Below are 19,731 nucleotides of genomic sequence, written 5' to 3' on the forward strand. Positions count from 1 at the left end.
TATATGCAAACAAGAGAAATTCTGCAGATGCTGGAAATCCAAGCAATACACACAAAATGCTAGAGGAACTCAGCAGGGCAGGCAGCATCTATAGAAAAGAGTAAACAGTCAATGCTTCAGGCTGAAACTTCTTCCCATAGGTGCTGCCTGGCCTGCTGAGTTCCTCCACCATTTTGTGTGTATTGCTCATCTCTATATACATTATATGGTTATATACATGGTTAAATGAAGATATGGTGAAATGAGAATAAACTTGACTGAACTTGACTTGAGTTGAAGGAGGCAGAAGTTAGAAGCCACAACCGAGTGGTTAAGGGGATATGCCAGAAACACTACATTCTGAATTCTGAATTCCCTTTGTACTACATTGATGTGTAGAATTTTCTGTCTGGACGACATGCAAAAAGTTATCTCCGTATCTTGGTACAAACGACAATAATAAAATTCCAATTAAATGACAAGGCATAGAAAACTGCAGACCAGATGGTATGTACGGTCGTATATTGATGATAGCCAGAACCGAATGCCTTGTGGGCTGAATGGCCTATCACATAACGTCGGAGGTGGGGGGAATGCGCACGCGCACGGCCGATGGGCGGGGCTTGGTTGTCAATCGAGGGGTTGCGGACCCAACGTTGACACCGCCACGAGCAGGCGCGCAGTTTGGGGAGGGACGTTGGTGGGGTTGCAATGACGCTCGACGAAATCGTGACGTCTCCTTTTCTCCAAATGGCGCAAGGTGCTGCGCCTGCGCATTGGCGCTGCGACCGTTAAGCGTGAGGGAGAAGGGGCGGGGCCTCGACTGCCGGTCATGTGTTACAGCGGGGTCTGACGGGAAGGACAAGGGAAAGGGGGCTCAACATGGCGCTGCTCGGTTGGGGCCGGTCTTGAGGGAAGCGCAGGGGGGGCGGTGTCGTCGTCAGGGGCACATCGCCACGACTAGGCAGCGGTGATGGCTCAGTGCGTGCAGAGCGTCCAGGAGTTCATCCAGGACACCTTTGTGCCCATGGTGGCTGTGCTGTGCAGCGAGGCGGCCGAGAGGTCTACGCGGAAAAACAACCTGACGTTCGCCGAGCTGGTCAGGCCTTTCTGCCGCCTGACGTCCGAAGGTGGGTGTTGGGAGGTGAGGGAGATGCTGGCTGTAGTGTCACCCCACCCCCTCGCTGTCCCTTGGGCCTCCACCCAATCGCCTATGCCTCGGATTGGCCCTGTTGTTTCCCCCTCCTCGATCCTTCGGGATTGAGCGGGGGTAACTGTTGCCCCAACACTTACCTTTCCTGTGGGGCTAGAATTGAGTCGTCGCCCTGAATCCCCCTTCACGGGGGGGGGGGGAGGAGAGCTGGCTGTGTTGTGGCTGCTGCCCTAATGCGCCTCCTTTCCCGATTGGCCTTAATTTTCCCCATGGGTCTGGTGGCGGCTGTTGGTACCTCCGCCCCGTTCTCTGCTGAGTGGGACTGTCACCGCTTTTCAGTACAACATGCTTGTAAGCAAAAACTGCATACTTTGTGTAGCTTGGCTGCCAAGTTTGTTACAACGGTGAGAGCACTTCAGGAATAAATATGTTTATGAAGGTGAAGAGAAAGGGGCATTGGGCAAGTCTCACTGTTTTGTGAGAAGGTATAGTTTTGTAACTAAAGGGGTGTATTTGTGTAACTAATTTCTTTCAGGATTTCTCAAAATACTTGGTAGCTGGTAAATTGTGATCAGTTTTGTATTACCAGTAGCTCAGATGTGACATGTTTCCACAACAGTAGAGGCACAAAGATTCATCTATTAAATTATGTTGGTTGAATGATTGGTTTTGACCAGGATATTAGTGAGAACTCTGCTACTTGAAATGGTGCAGTGGGATCTTTTGCATGCAGTCAAGGGGCCAGGGAAAGCATTCATCTCCTGCTTAAGGCATCCTGTTTGTTTCCACTGGAGTATCATCTTGGATTTTGTGCTTGATTTTCTCAAGTAAGAGTTGAAACCACCAATTTCTATTTAATGGAGATAATTGCTTCCCGCTGAGTCACAGCTGATATTAAGTTACAATGATCAGTTTTGAATGACTTGTTGTAGTTCTAAATTTTATTCATGTGATGCACGTGGTTTGAAATCAGTTTTCAAATTCTTCAGAGTTACTAAATGCTAGTTTAAGATACTGTCAAGTTATGTCTTTTAGGATTGTGGACTTACTACAAAACAGAAGGAACCTATTCAGCTTAAGCTGATGCAGGCTTCCTATAAAAGTGCCCAGGTTAGAACCTTTTCTAGCTCTTCCGTAACCGCACAATATCAGAATCAGGTTTATTGTAACTGACATTTGTCATGAAATTTGTTTAGTGGCGGCACACAGAACAAAAAAGCAATTCAAGGTGAAGTTGGAGACTCAATCAGATGCATGTCAGCTGTGGTATGGTTTGCATGCAAATACATTCTATAAGATGAACTCTAACATTAATGACGGTGAACTTTTATGTACATTTTAAAAGGGGATGAAACTAGACAGACAAATTCATTCAGCAGCTGTTGACCCTCTGATATCAATTTTGGAGGCCGACGTCAGAAATCCTTCAAGAGGATGAACCCCTGAGGCATCAGATCCCTGATAACTAGCAGGGCACTGAAAATTGTGCCAACCAGTTGGCAGCAGTGTTCAAGGACATCTTCAATCTCTTACTGCTGCAGTCAGAGGTTCCCACCTGAGTCTAAAGGATGACTCATATCAGTGCCAAGAAGGGCAGGATGAGCTGCCTCAACGATCACATGGCATTCTTAGAGGAAGTTACCAGGAAAGTGGATGAAGGCAAGGCAATAGATGTTGACTACATAGGCTTTAGCAAGGGACTTGACAAGGTCCAGCATGGGGGGGGTGGTGGTGTTGGTCAAGAAGATTCAGTTGCTTGGCATTTATGTAAATTGTGTTAGACATTGTCTTTGTGGGAGAAGCCAGAGAGTGGTAGTTGATGGTTGCTTCTGACTGGAGGCCTGTCACTAGTGGAGTGCTGCAGAGCTTGTTTGAAATCTGTATCAATGAACTGGATGATAATGAAGTTAACTGGATCAGCAAGTTTGTGGATGACACCAGGTTTGAGGTTGTAGTGGACAGCAAGGAAGGCTATTGTAGCTTGTAGGATCTATGGCAGATGGAATTTAATGCAGACAAGTGCAAGATATTGCACTTTGGTAGGACCATCTAGGGTAGGTCTTACACAGTGAACAGTAGGGCACTGAGGAGTGTGGTAGAACAAAGGGATCTGGGAATATGGGTCCATAATTCATTGAAAGTGGCATCAAAGGTAGGTGGGGTTGTAAAGAGAGCTTTTGGCACATAGGCTTTCATAAATCAATGTATTGAATACAGGAGATGGGCTGTTACGTTGAATTTGTATAAGACATTGGTGAGGGCTAATTTGGAGAACTGTGTCAATTTTGGTCACCTACCTACAGGAAAGATGTAAATAAGGTTGAGTACAGAGAAAATTTACAACAATGTTGTCAGGTCTGGAGGACCTGAGTTATAAAGAAAGATTGAATAGGTTAGGATCTTATTCCTTGGAACGCAGAAGATTGAGAGGAGATGTGATAGAGACATACAAAATTGTGAGGGATGTAGACAGGGTATATGCAAACAGGCTTTTTTTCACAGGTTGGGTGGGACTGCAACCAGATGTCTTGGGTTAAAAGTGAAAAGTTTAAGGGGAACATGAGGGGAAACTTCACTCAGTGGGTTGCGAGAGAGTGGAACGAGCTGCTATCACAAGTTGTGAAATCAATTTCAATGTTTGAGAAGTTTGGATAGGTGTATGGAGGGCCAAAGTCATGGTGCAGGTTGTGGGTGTAGGCAGCTCGTGGTTTCAGCATGGACTTCTCTATGACACCAACTGCGGTGTGTTTGGAGAGGTTGATCATGGCTGGAATTAACTCCTGCCTGAGCACGGCCATGAACTTACTGCAGTTTATGTATGGCCTCAACAGGACAACAACAGTGCAATCTCATGACTCTCCACTTGGTTTTGGACCACTGGACAACAACAATATCTACACCAGGCTACTTTTTATAACTCATCATTCAATGCCATCATATTCTCAGTACTAAACAACAATTTTTCCTTGTGAATTATCCAGCTTTTCTTTTTAAAAGCCACACTTGAATTAGTTTCCAGAATTTTGAAGATGTCCTTGAAGGTGGAGAGGATTGTGCTTTTGATGGAGTTAGCTGTGTCTGCAGCTTCTTTCAGTCCTGTGCATTGGAGCCCCTATATCACTTAGTGATGAAACCAGTCAGAATGCTCTTCATGGTACAGCCTAAGTGGGGAAGAGGAAGAAAGGATTCTGTAATATCAGAACTCTAATTGCTCAAAGTTGAGGTACAGTTTAGCAAAACCACCCACTGACGCAAAGGAAGAGCTAGGCTTTATTTCCAGGGAATGAGATAAGCTATGGTAATTCTGTAATCAATGTGGCTTAAAGGACATTTGTGGAGTGTGTATATTATGTTTGGTATATTACGCAAAAGATAAAGGTGCTTATGTGGGTCCAGAAAAAGATTTGCAAGGATGAAGTCAGTAATGCAAGGGCATTTATAGCAGGAAAGGTTGAATAGACTGGATCTCTTTTCTCCTGAGAACTTTGAAATGTGCCATAATGGAGTTCTTGACATGTTTCGCATTCTGGCAAAATTTATGGAATACTGCCTTAAGGTTGGTTTGATTGAACTCATCAACTACAATGAAGGCACTGTCAGGGTGGATAAATGGTTGCTTATTGATAACATGATGCAGTTGTGCTAATGTTAACATAGTGTGGGCCACTGTGACATAAACAACTGAATTCTCAGCAGATGGAAAGGCCTGCACTTCAGCATGAGATATTCTAAGTTGGGACAGCAGTATGACGGTTTGTGCACTAGGCATTGCTGACATGAATGCATAAGCCACTGCTGGAATATTGCATTGTGTTAGCCCGGTTGGTTATACGGCTTCTAACTGCATTGGGTACATTATGATCCAGCCAGGTTACAGTGAATATCATAACACAGCAGTTGAGGAAATTCTTTTGCATGAGAAGTCTCAGTCTGATTTCATCCATTTTATTAGCAGTTGATCAGGTGTTTGCAAAGAATACGCTCAGAAGTGGGGGCTTGAAAGGAGTAGCTGTTAGCTTGTGCAGATCCTGGCTGGCTTACCACGCTTCTGCTTCCCCTCATTGCATGGCTCCTGCTTGGGGCTGGTGTGTGGTTTTGTCCCAGTGTTATTTCTGATGGTATGTGTTCTGCGAGAGTGACCTGAGAGCTCTTAATACACTTGATGTTGATACTCAGAAGTTCTGTTGGTTCTATCGTAGACCATTTTCCTGATTCAGTTGGATCTTTGCAAGGATGATGCTTGGAAGCAGGGCTTGAAAGGAGTAAGTTTTGGCCTAGTGCAGATTCTGATTTGATTGCCATGGTTCTGCTTCATCTGCAGCGTCTCCCAGCTGGGGCTGGTTATGGTGATCTCTGAAGGTATAATCAGCGAGACCAAGGAGCTGATTATAGACTTCAGGAGGAAACTGGAGTCCATGAGCCACTCCTTATTGGAGGATCAGAGATGAAGATGGTTAGAAGCTGTAAATTCGGAGGACTTGCCCTTGGCCCAACACGCAAGTACAATTACGAAGAAAGTACTTCTCACGTATTTGCGAAGTTTCAACATGCCACCTGAAACTTCGACAAACATATATAGATGTGTAGTGGATGTTATATTGCCTGGCTGCATCACCACCTGGTATGGAAACAATGCCCTTGAATGGAAAATCCTACAAAAAGTAGTGGATATGGCCCAGTCCATCATGGGTTTAGCCCTCCCAACTATTGAGCACATCTACAAGAAATACTGTCGCAGGAAAACAGCATCCATCATCAGGGACCCCATCACCCTGGGCGTGCTCTCTTCTAGCTGCTGCCATCAGAAGAGGACCAATAGTCTCAGGACCCATACCACCAGAGTCAGGAACAGTTATTAGCCCTCAACCGTCAGGCTCATGAGCCAAAGGGGGTAACTGCACTCAACGTCACTTGCCCCATCACTGAAATGTTCCCACATCAATGGACTCAACTTTCAACGTCCCTTTATCTCATGGTCTCTATTTATTTTTATATATATATATATATATATATATATATATTTATTTATTTTTGTATTTTCACATTTTGTTGTTTTCTGCATTCTGGTTGAATGTCCTAGTTGGGCTGTCTTTCATTGATTTGGTTATTATTCTGTTGATTTGTTGAGTCTGGCCACAAAAACTGAATCTGTTGTATTTGGTGACGTATACACTTTGATAATGAGATTTACTCTGAGCTTTCGTGAGAGTGAGCTGAGAGCTCTAAAGACTCTTAGGACACTTTATTGATAGTCAGAACTTCCTTTTGCCTATAATGTAGGATTTGCAGTAGACCATTTGCTTGATTTGGGGACCTTGAAGTCGCTGCGACTATGCGCGGTGACATCTATCACCACCAACGCCACCTTGATAGTGGGGAAGGCTGAGCAGTGCCTGTATTATATTTAGAGAAAGCAAATCTGCCCCAAAAGCTGCTGGTAAACTTACCGATGTGTAATTGAGAGCATACTGACCTACTGCATGACAGTATTGTACAATTTCTGCAACAAGATCGATCAAAAAGGACTATAGCGAGTGACCAGGACTGCACAGAACATCACTGGGAACTATCTACAACTCTCAATGTCTTTGGTGGGTTTTCCAACTCATGATGGAGTCATCCCACTGCAATAATCACCTTTTCAACCTCCTACCACCTGGCAGGATGTACAGAACATCTGCACTGCCATCCAGTCTGAAAAACGACTATTCCCAAGGCTGTCATGCAACTAAGCAATGCCTCCTCACCCTCCTATCATCTGTGGGTTCCATGGACAATCTATCAGCATAGTTCTTGATGCTAATTTCGTATTTCATCATTGCAACACTTCAATGAGTCAGCTACTGTTTCTTTTCAGAGTTTTAATTCAGTTGCAACTTGGATGTCATTCTAAATGACTCGGACATTATTTTTAAATGTAGTCATTGTGTTTTTTGTAACTGATAGTTCCTGTCAGATTGCCAGCAGATGGTAAGTGGGCTCCCTCACTTCTGCCCCCTGACCCTTAACAAAGGTGCTCCTCAGGGCTGTGTCCTAAGCCCCCTCCTTTTAGTCTGTATACCCATGACTCTGTTGCCACCCACAGCTCCAATCTGCTAATTAAATTTGCTGAAGATACTATATTGATTGGCCTAATCTCAAACAATAACGAGGCAGCCTACAGAGAAGTCATCACCCTGACACAGTGGTGTCAAGAAAACAACCTCTCCTTCAATGTTGCAAAAACAAAGGAACTGGTTGTGGACTACAGGAGGAATGGAGACAGGCGAACCCCTATTGACATCAATGGATCTGGGGTTGAGAGGAGGAACAGTTTTAAGTTCCTCAGCATCCACATCACCGAAGATCTCATATGGTCTGTACATACTGGCTATGTGGTAAAAAAGGCACAGCAGTGCCTCTTTCACCTCAGACGGATGAAGGAAGATTGGTGTAGGCCCCTAAATCCTAAGAACTTTCTACAGGGGCACAATTGAGAGCATCCTGACTGGCTGTATCACTGCCTGGTATGGGAACTGTACTTCCCTCTATTCAGGACATTTACAAAGACAAGTGTGTAAAAAGGCCCTGAAGGATCATTGGGGACTCGTCATCCCAACCACAAACTATTCCAGCTGCTACAATCTGAGAAACAGTACCGCAACATAAAAGCCAGGACCAACAGGCTCCAGGACAGCTTCCACCAAACCATCAGACTGATTTAATTCTTTCTGATACAATTGTATTTCTACGTTATATTGACTGTCCTGTTGTACATACTATTTATTATAAATTACTATAGATTGCACATTTCGATGGAGATGTAAAAATCTTAACATTACTCCTCATGTATGTGAAGGATGTAAGTAATAAAGTCAATTCAGTTTTATTCAGTATGCTGTTTTTGCCCTGAATGCTGTACCACTGAAATCTACATTGTACTCAGCAATGACAAAGCTCTAACTAATCTAACTAACCTGTGGGTATGTGGGAGCAGCACTTAAATGTTGTTACCTATTCTGGCAACAATGACATACCCACTATGCTCGATAGAACAACACTGAACACTAAATAGAACACAAGAAGCAAACTAACAATAGCAAAACAAGCTTCTTTCCTCCCTCCCACCCATCCACACACATGAACGGGTCTTCAACTCCACGACAGGCCTCTAGATTTCAACCACTGGGCTTCGACTTCGGACTTCAGTTGACCTTCAAGCTTCAATCTTCAGTATTGACCCGCAGACTAGCTGATGATGGGACCTTGAACTTGGGTGCACCCACTGACTGGCCCTCATGCCTCCTGCTTGCACGGCTTTTGAGCCAGTAGCGAATGCCTGGACTTCATGTGGCCTTTGTCATGTGTCCATGTCTCTGGCTTTGGTGTGGAGAGAAGAGGAGACCTGGACTGTAGATACTCTTTGTCTTAAAAAAAAGAAGCCAACAGTCTTGATGGAGTTTGCAGCTCGGTGCCAACTTGAGGGGAAAAAGATCCCCATTTTCATGGAATTTTATTCTGAATCTGGAAAAAAGGGATACAGTTTCAGAATCTGTAATCTTTAATGTTTTTATTTGGTCACTGCATATATCTTTTCCTACTTTCTTCCGATTTTTTTTATCACGCACTGTTTCTAATCCTGGTCACTTTTATAAAGCAAGTGCCTTCTATTCACTGTAGATTGTTTCATTAATCTTAAATTATTTCTTAAGATTCTTAAGTTTTTTTCATCTGTAGGAATCATTTTACATTTATTTCAGGTTATCCTGTTTATATTAAACACTGATATCAAATCTGCTATCAGCTGTCTTTTTTAAAAATTGTAGTTCCCAAATTCACCCATGAAGCTGTATAGCACATCTCTTGAATCATTATACTCCAGTCAAGGTTTGCCATAACCTGATGGGTATGTTTACAAATATAGCCCAGAATAGAGGCTTTATCAATGGTTCTAACTGCAGAATCCTTGAAGTACGTGTATGCAAATATTTTCAAATACTTGAATATAGTTGAGCTGTGATTCAGATCCTACTTAAAATGAGCCCAAATACGCAGAATAGGACTGAGGAGATTTCAGATGATTCAATCAACCAAGACTTTTTGCTGCCTTTCTGGGAAAATGGGTGCAGAAAAAAAATCCGTGACGATATTTCGTCGTGGAGCAAGAACAAGAAATGTTCTGTTCTGACAATTCACTATAACTCAACTATTTGTGATATTTCTGGGTCCTTACTGGATGCTGTATTTTTAATAATGAACACTGTTAGAATATTTTGGTCTCTTGAAATTATGAACAATGTTGGCCAAATGCTTAATTAGTTCTGTACAACATCATGAGCCAGATAGCCTGTTCCTGTCCTTCTGCTTACTTTAAATGCAAGCTTGATTAGTCCTTTCTGAATTTTATTCAAGAAAGAAAATTTGTGAAACACTTGACAGGTCAGATAGCATCTGTGGAAGGTTTTCCAACACATACCTTTTTCTCTTTTGGCAGATGCATTCTGATTTGCTATATGTTTCCAGCACTTTTTCTTTCCATATTTGTAGGTTTTTTGATTTTCCTGTTTAAAATTTATTATTTTGCAATTTGTATTGAATTTTATTAGCTATGTGAACATGATTCTATTCAAAAAGACACGAGAGCCTCTGTTTTATAACAAATTCAAGACAGGTTATATTTCAAAGTTTGTGTCCAAAGTAAATTTATTATTAGTCCTTGTATCTTCCCTTGAGATTCATTTTCCGCCTGCATTTATGGGGAGAAAAAGAAATATGTTAGAATTTGAAAAAAGAACGTAAATGAAGACTGACAATGTGAAAGAAAAATAATACTGAGAACAGAGTTGTAAAGAGTCATTGAAAGCAAATCTCTAAGTTGTAGAATGAGTTCAGAGTAGTGGTGAAAGAAGTGTTGTTGATTCTGTGTCGTACATCAGGAAATATGGAACAGAATCAGTAAATATCTGTAAGCCTGGGACCAGGGCATTGGTTTAGCAGAAGGTCTGGAAATTCAGGGCAATTAGAATGAAAGTATTCAAGTTTTTGATAGGGGAGATGAACTTTATGTTGATAGGATTTTGGTTAGCGGAAGATCCAGTATTAGAATAAAGTACCTTGAGAGAGGTGAGACCTTTTCTCAAGACTGAGTTGTGTTTCAAATGTGCTACCTGAAAAGGTACTGATATTAAATTCTGTTTAGTATTCAAAGAACAATAGCTACAAATCTTCTCTAGGTTATGAATACCTGATTTGCATGTACCCCAAATATAGAGCATTTTGGAGACCAGTATTATTGATTTGCCAGCTGATGCAGGGTTGCGGGCATCTCCTACCCTGAACTCGTAGTGGCTACATGTCCAACTTACGAGCTGTTTGGGTTACTTGAACAGAAGTTGCAAGGCACGAGGGTGAGAGCAGAATTAATTGGATAGAGCTTTCAAGAATTGAGTTGAATGAATGCCGTTCACAGATGTGGCAATCTCTTATAGGACTAGTAATGTATTTCAGTTAACTATATAGCTTTATAATTGGTATTGACTGGAAAGAAGTCTTCACTGTAGTGCTGGCAATGAGACATGAGTAAGTCTGGATGATAATTTTTCTTTGCCTATTTTTCTTCATCTAGTTCATATGCGAGATCCTAACAACCAGAGTCATGTTATTAAAAACCTGAGGATCAATGTCACCAGCATTGTCACTCAACCGCCGCAACAGGCTACGATACGGAAGCTGTTAAGTGAGGTGGTTTCTGCTTGTCAGCCTGCAGAAGGATTGGTTGCTAATGTGATTACAGCAGGAGATTATGATCTTAACATCAGTGGTAAGCTTTCAGTTTCATGTTTATTAATTATTCTGCACATTAGAGTTAGCTTATGAAAACTGGTTCAAGATTTCACTTCAGTCTGGATATTCAATATTAAATCAATACAGTGGTATTTCTTAATCACTTTTCCTGACGGCTATATTTGCATGTTTCTCCTGCAATTGGAATTAAATGTTAGTCTTAAGACATGGAAAACCTGATGTTCCATGGATTGAGAAATATTTTTGTGATCCATCTGTGCAGTAATTAAAAGCTGGTATGTAGTTTTTCCATAGATCTGTTGTATGTTGCATGGATAGTTTTGACTAAATCATATTTGAGCTGCTACTATTTCCTCTACTTGCCTACTTTTTTGAAATAATGCTGTGGGTGATTCAGTATTAAATCTGTTTTGCATCCTATCTATGTTTTTAAGGTAACTTTTAAGATATCTTACCAATTTAATTATGTTGCAAATGAAGCCAGAGTGATTTGACAAAATCAGGATGCTAATGTAGCCTTGAAGTACCATTTGCCAAGCATTGCCTCCCATGCTTTCGTATACTTGGTTTATATGTATCTCTGCTTGGATAGTTTGAGTACTTCTTTTGGCCAGCTTATTTCAGAGCTTTGCAGTTAATTTGAGGTTCTGTTCTCTTCCCCATTTAAAATGTTTTCTCCATCCTTTTCTGGTTTCTCTTGTGTTTTCTTGCTCAAACTTGTCACTTTCTCAGCAGTTCACACAATTCTTCTGTGATAACCTCAACACACCTACAACCTTGCAACTTTTTTTTTATGCATTATTGACTTTTTTTATATAAAAGAAGCCCAAGAGATATGTTTTGAATCCAGAGCATATCGTGAGTTCTATTCAGAGCCAACATGGGGAGGAAGTAGAAACAACCATGTAACATATTTTTACTGATGACTACTATAACAAGTGCACTTTGGGCACAGAATGATTCCAGATCCAAGCATGTTTTGAGGTTCAAAACTAATTTCTCTTGTCATCCCAAACCTAATTCATAGTGCATGTATCCTACTAAACTGATGCTGCACATTTTGTCAAGTTAAGAATTCGTCTTATATTGTGGAGACAAAAGAAAAAGCATTGCAAAATAAATGGATTCTTATTTTGTGGTCTTGCAACAGTCCATCACTCCTGATCTTTGGTAGGTTAGGCCAGTGAAGGCATACATAGATTCAGATTGTTTGCAACCTTCAGATGGTTGTCACTGTGGCTACCACCTCACGCTTGGAGTCTTTGTCATGCATCGGCCACAATAGAGTGAATGTGTGTTACTTTGCAATGAGACAGAAGCCTTTCTCTGAAGGATAAGCACAACAAGGACTGAGGGTTCCCACTTCTACTATGATGTTAGAGTCATAGTTGTACTGACTTTTTGTCCTTTAATCCAATTTCATTTCATTTTCATTTGTGCTTTTGATTTTTTTAAATCCAAGCTGAACCCTGTAGTTCAGCAAAAAAAGCAGTGTGTGCTTTGTGCTGGTGGAGTGTTTGCTGCTTTCACCTCAGGCCTTGTCCTATATTGTTGCCAAGCCTCCAATGAATGACTGTAGTGCATCTCTTACTGTCAAGTTCAAGTTTATTATCATCTGACTGTAAATATGCAACCAAACAAAACAACATTCCTCTGGGTCACTTTGCACCCACAAAACATATCTCACTCAGCACATAAGCCAAAATATTACCAAAATAAGTTAATAAAATATAATTTAAAATGCAAGTAGTGAACAGCACAGCACAGATAAGCAGTACAGAAAACAGCTTACTGTCTTCATGCTGAGATCCTGGTGTTGGCAGAGTATTTATTAGTCTCACAGTTTGAGGGAAGAAGCTGTTACCCAGTCTTAGTCCTGATGCATCTGTACCATCTCCTTGACGGTGGTGGGTCAAGGAAATTGTGGGATCCTTAGCAATACTTTGGGCCCTTACCCCACAATGCTCCAGGTAAATGTCACAAATACAAGGGAGGCAGACCCAGATGAACCTTGCCTGTTTTTACTGTCCTCTGTAGGTCTGGAGGCCCAGTGCCTTGCAGTTTCTGAACCACATAATGATGCAGCCAGACTGGACACTTCCCTGTGGGTTGAGAGGGATACTAAATCAGTCATAATGAAGTGCCGGAGCAGACTTGATGGGTCAAATTCTGCTCTTATGTCCTATGCTCTTGTATTTGTAGCAAGAGAAATTCAGCCTCAAACTGCAGACTATCAGATCATTCCTTGGAAGTTGTATGGCATGTAACAAAATGTATCGGACAACACCATAAAGTACTGGAGGAACTCAGCAGCTCAGGCAAAATCTATGGAGGAAAATGGACAGTTGGCACTTTGTGCTGAGACCAATTCATCAGGACTGGAAAGAAAGTGGACATAGTCAGTAGAAGAAGGTGGCGAAAGGGATGGAGCAAGAGTTGGCAGGTGATGATGGATCCAGATAATCTAAGATTTATGTGGACTGTCATTTGCTGTACTTAAATGTTACACGGTCCTTGCTATTCTGAGGGAATTAGAACTACTGTAGGAACATCCCAAACCTCCCTTCCCGCCTCCCCCACTCCTCATTTTATTCACACCCAAGATCGTCACTGTGGACCACCTAATCTGTCTCTGACCACTTGTGATTTGATTGCATCATGAAGAATTGTTTTCCATCAAGCTATTTAGTATCAGAATCAGGTTTATTATCACTGGCATGTGACGTGAAATTTGTTAACTTGGCAGCAGCAGTTCAATGTAATACATAATCTGGCAGAGAGAGGAAAAAAATAAATAAAACAATAAATAAGTAAATTAGTTACATATATTGAATAGATTTTTAAAAACATGCAAAAACAGAAATACTGTATATTTTTAAAAAAGGGAGGTAGTATTCATAGGTTTAATGTCCATTTAGGAATGAGAGATGGCAGAGGGGAAGAAGCTGTTCCTGAATTGCTGAGTGTGTGCTTTCAGGCTTCTGTACCTCCTACCTGATGGTAACAGTAAGAAAAGGGCATGCCCTGGGTGCTGGAGGTCCTTAATAATAGACTCTGCCTTTCGGAGACACCGCTCTCTAAAGATGTCCTGGGTACTTTGTAGGTTAGTGCCCAAGATGGAGCTGACTAGATTTTCAACCTTCTGCAGCTTCTTTTGGTCCTGTGCAGTAGCCCCTCCATACCAGGCAGTGATGCAGCTTGTCAGAATGCTCTCCACAGTACAACTAAAGAAGTTTTTGTGTATTTGCTGACATGCCAAATTTCTTCAAACTGCTAATGAAGTATAGCTGCTGTCTTGCCTTCTTTATTACTACATGAATACCTTGGGACCAGGTTAGATCCTCGGAGATCTTGACACCCAGGAACTTGAACAGCTCTCTCTCTCCACTTCTGATCCCTCTGAGGATTAGTATGTGTTCCTTCATCTTGCCCTTCCTGAAGTCCACAATTAGTTCTTTCATCTTACTGATGTTGAGTGCCAGTTTGTTGCTGCAGCACCATTCCACTAGTTGGCATATCTCACTCCTGTATGCCCTCTCGTCACCACCTGAGATTCTACCAACAATGGTTGTATCGTCAGCAAATTTCACTTCATTCACTTTGTTCCTTCTGGCTATCAGATTTTCATCAGTGATTTGTCATTTATTGTCTCAAAAATGAAAATGATTGACTTGACTTTTGTGATCTATTCTTCACTACTTGACTGAGTTTAAGATTGCTGAATCCTTTAAATCTCTCACTTTGCACAGGACAATACGTTGAAAATTTTTCTTTTTTTTTGTCTTAGCAAAGTGACCTTGGGGAATTACAACCTGGTTCGATGCAAGTTTTCTTACTCAGTATCTTGCCATATTGGACCAAGACTATATTTGTTTTAAAAAGATTAAATTAAGAGTCATAAGTTTGTGGTAGTTTATTTTCCTTTGTCAGTTACATAACATTTTTATTTGGTTTATTTTTGGATTAAGCTTGGGTATTCTTTCTCTGTTTAGAAAGTGGATCACTGGAAAATATTGAACTGCAAAGCAATTTTTAGCATGACTTTAAACATATGTGAGCTCTTAATGCTTATACAATCACTGATACTTATTGAGTTGAATTATGGAGTGATTTTAAAAAATGTGCTATTAGAAAGTCTTGTGTACTTGCACAACTTGTAGGGTTTGAAATGTTTTTCATAAATGAGTTACTTGTTTGTACATGCAAATGCATATTCCGTTCCATGGTTTCATTGTTAGATGGAAGAACATTCAATTTTTACTAACATATGTCACATCCTTGGCACAGTCTTTTATTTCTCTAATGGTGCAAGTCTGATTCTTCACCCATGGTCGGTTAAGTATGTGTTCTACCCAAAAGACCTGAGCATGTCAGGGTTGGGAATTTTAAAAAATATCCTGAGACTTGTATTGGCTATGGTTGAAATGGGTTTGATTTTAGACAGTTTATTTAGAACAGGAATAATTGTATGACCTGCTGTGAGATAATACACGTCTGGAATATTACTCACTCAAGTAAATGGCATCTTTTGAATATTGCGGTATTTCCTGGTCTAATTACAGAATCGGCTCAGTGAAACAACTTTCACTTTAAAACTGATGGCAGTAGAAAGAGCAAAAAGTATTCATCTTTTTGTGAACAATTAAGTAAAATGAATAAAAGTAGTACAGGTCCACAATCCCTTATCCAAAATCCTTGGGGCCAGTTCCATTTTGAAATTCAGAATTTTTCAGGTTTCAGACTACGCCCCCCCCCCATACCAAAAAACACGTATGCTCAAGTCCCTTATTTAACCTGACTCAGTGTGGTGGTCTTTAGGACCCGGTGGCACACCAAACCTACGCACATTCTCCTGTATACTTTAAATCATCTCTTGGTTACTTATAATACCTAATACAATGTAAATGCTATGTAAATAGTTATACTGTATTGTTTAGGGAATAATGACAAGAAAAATTATTTCCAACAAAAACATTCAATAAAACATAAAAATGTACAGCTTCAAACGAACCGAATCAAACACATTGTAAATGACTTATTGGAATAAATGCAGAACGTCACTGTCACCATAAAACTTCAGTACCTTGTCTTTCTGTTTATTTAAATCATATACAGTGGTAGTTCCGACACTATTTTCTTCAGTAAGACGCCGCACTGACACACCACGATCAAGTTTCTGCAGTAACTCCACTTTCTGTGTTATTGATAATGAAACAGATGCTTCCTTCTCTTTTTCTCATTGTTACCCATAGGGGTATCTGCAGCTCTTTTTGACATTTTCACAGTGAAATTAAACACAAAATATCAGTGAGCAGCAAATGCACATGTAACCAATACGAGCGTTGAGCCACAACTGACATCTGGTGGTCTCTGCTAGTGCTGCCACGTCACACGAGTGACGTCAGCAGTTGGCGAAAAAAACTTCAGTTTTCGGAGCTTTTTGGATTTCAGAATTTCGGATAAAGGAATGTGCACCTGTACTTTCCCTTTCAAAGGCTTTGAAGTTGATATTTGGCAAATTTCTAATAGCAAATCTACATTTGTCCACACTTCCTTTTTCCCTATTTTGGTTTGAAATAGTAACAGTATAATTTTCATTCTGAGGAGCAAAGTTATGCCATCTAGATGGTAAGTGAAGTCTTGAGGTCTTTCACAACAAATTTTGGGTGATGGCCAGAGTTGATATCAGGCTCTGAAAATTGCAAACAGTAGATACGATCATGTAGTTTTTCAGTAGCACTTATTAATAGCTTCATGGAATTATCAACAAGTGGAGAATTCTATTTAAGAAAAAAAGTAAGCTGTATATTGAAATGCAAACTTTGAAGTACTGGTGTCTTGGTGATTATAATTACTTGCAATTTTTCAGTGGGAACACAGGTGATTTTTCATTGTTTTATGTTTCCTCTGCTCATTAGTGGTGAAGTTGAAACTCATCCCAATAATGGGAATCTTGCTTAATGCAATATGGGAGTAAATTGGAAGAATAACTGTAATCTGAAATAATCTGTGATCCAAAATAAACTGAAAATGTTTATCAGGTCAAGAAATATCTAGAGAAAGCATCAGTTAACCACGGTAGCATAGCGGTTAGTTTGATGCTATTGCAGCTCAGGGCATCGGAGTTCAATCCTGGTCTTTTCTATAAGGAGTTTGTACATCCTCCCTGCGTGCGTTTCCTCCAAGTGCTCTGGTTTCCTCCCACAGTACAAAGACTTGCTGATTAGTAGGTTAATTGGTCATTGTAAATTGTCCTGTGATTAGACTAGGGTTTAATCTGGGTTGCTGCAGCACAGCTAGTAGGGCCGGAAGGGTCATTTCTGCACTATATTTGTAAATCTTTAAAAACTGGCTTTAGTGGAGGACATTAGTGCTTTTGGAGTTTGTATTGTGCTACCTGTGTGTGGTCTATGTCCAACCCTCTTATTTGTAATGTTCATTTTGAGTGTTTGGCCTGTCTGTGAATTATTTTTTCCCAACTCTAATGGCAGTTAATATTTTAAACCAATGACCTCCATTTTCTCCTTAGATGCTGCTCAACTGGCTGATAGTTTATAGCATTTTGTTTCCCTTTTATAGTAGCATCTTTCTGTGAAATGAGGAATGGTGATGCTATTGACTTTTCAGCAGAACAGAGTATTTGTTGAAACTTTGCCAGAGGGGATAATTATTCTCAGTTGATTTTGTATCCTGTGTATTTTGAGCTAGCCCAATAGTGAGCCATTTAAAACATTTAGACTTGTTGTAATTGTTAGCCAAGCTGTGTGGTTGCTTCAGTCAATTCTTTGTAATGCCTTACTGACCATGTGAAGCTGAAAAATAATTTCACAAGATGGTGGGGTTTTGAAAGTATTCTGCCTCGTGGTAAAAAGTGGAACGCTTATGTCTCAGGTGATTTGCCAAAGCCAACAAAACTTTTGTGGTTGTATACGGCAAAGTACATTGATGTTTCCATTAGAAAATACTGGTCTGTGTGGAAACAAACTTGGTTAATTTTATGATTCAGTGACTCTAAATTATGCTTGCAGTTAGTTTCAGCAGAATAGTAATCAAATCTATCTGTTCTATGCAAGGACACCAATTAGAAGATGATGTAAGCAACACAAAATGCTAGAGGGACTCAGCAGGCCAGCCAGCATCTATGGAAAAGAGTGAACAGTTGACATTTCAGGCTGAGACCCATCATATATGTTTCTTAGATTTCAGCATCAGCCGATTATCTCTTGTTTGAGAAGATGTATATTTGTTTCTGTTCTCATGTGGTCATTTGGACAGAAAAAATAATTTTCCAGACAGAAGAATTACATATGTATTACAAATATAATTCAGATTTGTATTGAATTTGTATCTTAAATAATTTGTATCTAAATTATTTAAATATTTGAATTCTGACTGTGTCATAGGGTGGTGGCTAGGAATGGACCCAAGTGCAAGACACAGGCACTGAAGTACTAGGGACAGGACTAGGATACAGGGTGAGGGCTAGGACATGGACACGAATACCGGGAACCCGGAACAGGACAGGACAAGAGAGCTAGGAGCCAGGGCTTGGACTCTGAGCCAGAGACTGGACAAGGACCCAGAACCTGGGTCTTGCCTCTGACTCGGACCCCAGAACTAGGCAAGGACGTGACTTGGCAGGCAGGACGAGGCTGGGGTCTTCAGGCTTGAGACTTGAGGTGAGGCTTGGCTAGAGACTTGAGGCTTGGGGTCTTGAAGCTTGGCTTGGGGCGCGGCTCGAGGCTTGGGGTCTTGAAGCTCCTCCTGGGCAGGGCGCGGATCTCCACCCGACGGAGGCAAGGGACAGGAAAGGGCAAAACCAACCGTAGGGTAACGGCAAGATGGCCTGGCTTACCTGACGGAGGCAAGGGACAGGAAAGGGCAAAACCAACCGTAGGGTAACGGCAAGATGGCCTGGCTTACCTGACGGAGGCAAGGGACAGGAAGGGACAGAACCAACGCAGGGTAATGGCAAGATGGCTTGACTTACCCGGTGGAGGCAAGGGACAGGAAGGGAGCTAGGTACAGGGTGGCTCCAAGACAAGACTTCAGGCGAGACGAGGCGCGAGTTACCGGCAAGACGTGGCAAGGCTTCAGGTGCGGAAATAGAAGGCAGGGGAAGGGATACAAGGAGTAAGGACAAGATCAATCCAGCAGCCACGCCCTGGTCTCTGGAGGTATTTATGTACCCAGCCCCAATGAGAATCAGCTGCCTCAATTAGTGCTCAACAGGAACAGAAACAGGGTGGACAGGAAAACCTGGAGCAAGGGTTGATGGACCGGACTGTGAACCGGAATGCGGACTTCATGGACCAGACCATGGCAGACTGAACTAAAAATAGTTTTGTTACATGTAAAACCCAAAGTGTTGCATCTGTTTATGGCTAGTCATGCCTCAGCTGGCTCTTTAGTAGTGCTGCTCTATTAATCCCACCACTTTGCAATTTCCTCAAAGATTCTCATAAATGTTTTTCTCTTGCGTGTTTATCCAGTTATAACTTATTGTATTTCTGCTGCCTCATTGCTTTCCAGTTCATAGATTTAAGAAAAAATTAATCCTTGTTTCATCTGTTTTGCCAATCCCTTAATAGCACAATGATAGTGGGAAATGGAATGTTTTTGCTCTGTCTAGTTTTGCACATCCTTTCTCTTCACTGTCTTGTGTAACTTACAATTTATGTGTAGCCTAAATCTATTTTCCCATGATGCTGCTTCAAAAAAATTTTCCTTTATACCTGTATTTTGCCATACTTTTGCATATGATGATAGATTTCACTTGTCTATAATGAGGGCAAAGGAGAAGCTTGGCACTTTGG

General features: G+C 41.2%; 1 protein-coding gene across 3 annotated transcripts in view; it reads left to right on the forward strand.

Moving 5' to 3' along the window:
* Positions 1 to 819: 819 nt before the first annotated feature.
* Positions 820 to 19,731, forward strand: part of trappc8 (trafficking protein particle complex subunit 8) — a 186,117-nt gene continuing 167,205 nt past the window's right edge. For 2 of the 3 annotated variants that reach the window (XM_063060131.1, XM_063060134.1), the window contains exons 1-2: positions 820 to 1,109; positions 10,737 to 10,931. In XM_063060131.1, the coding sequence (XP_062916201.1) occupies positions 953 to 1,109; positions 10,737 to 10,931 (352 nt within the window). In that variant the 5' untranslated portion in view covers positions 820 to 952. The remainder of the gene's footprint in view (positions 1,110 to 10,736; positions 10,932 to 19,731) is intronic. The other variant, XM_063060143.1, reaches the window with a different exon arrangement.

The sequence above is a fragment of the Mobula hypostoma genome, chromosome 1 (genome assembly GCF_963921235.1).
Source record: "Mobula hypostoma chromosome 1, sMobHyp1.1, whole genome shotgun sequence".
Lineage (NCBI taxonomy): Eukaryota > Metazoa > Chordata > Chondrichthyes > Myliobatiformes > Myliobatidae > Mobula > Mobula hypostoma.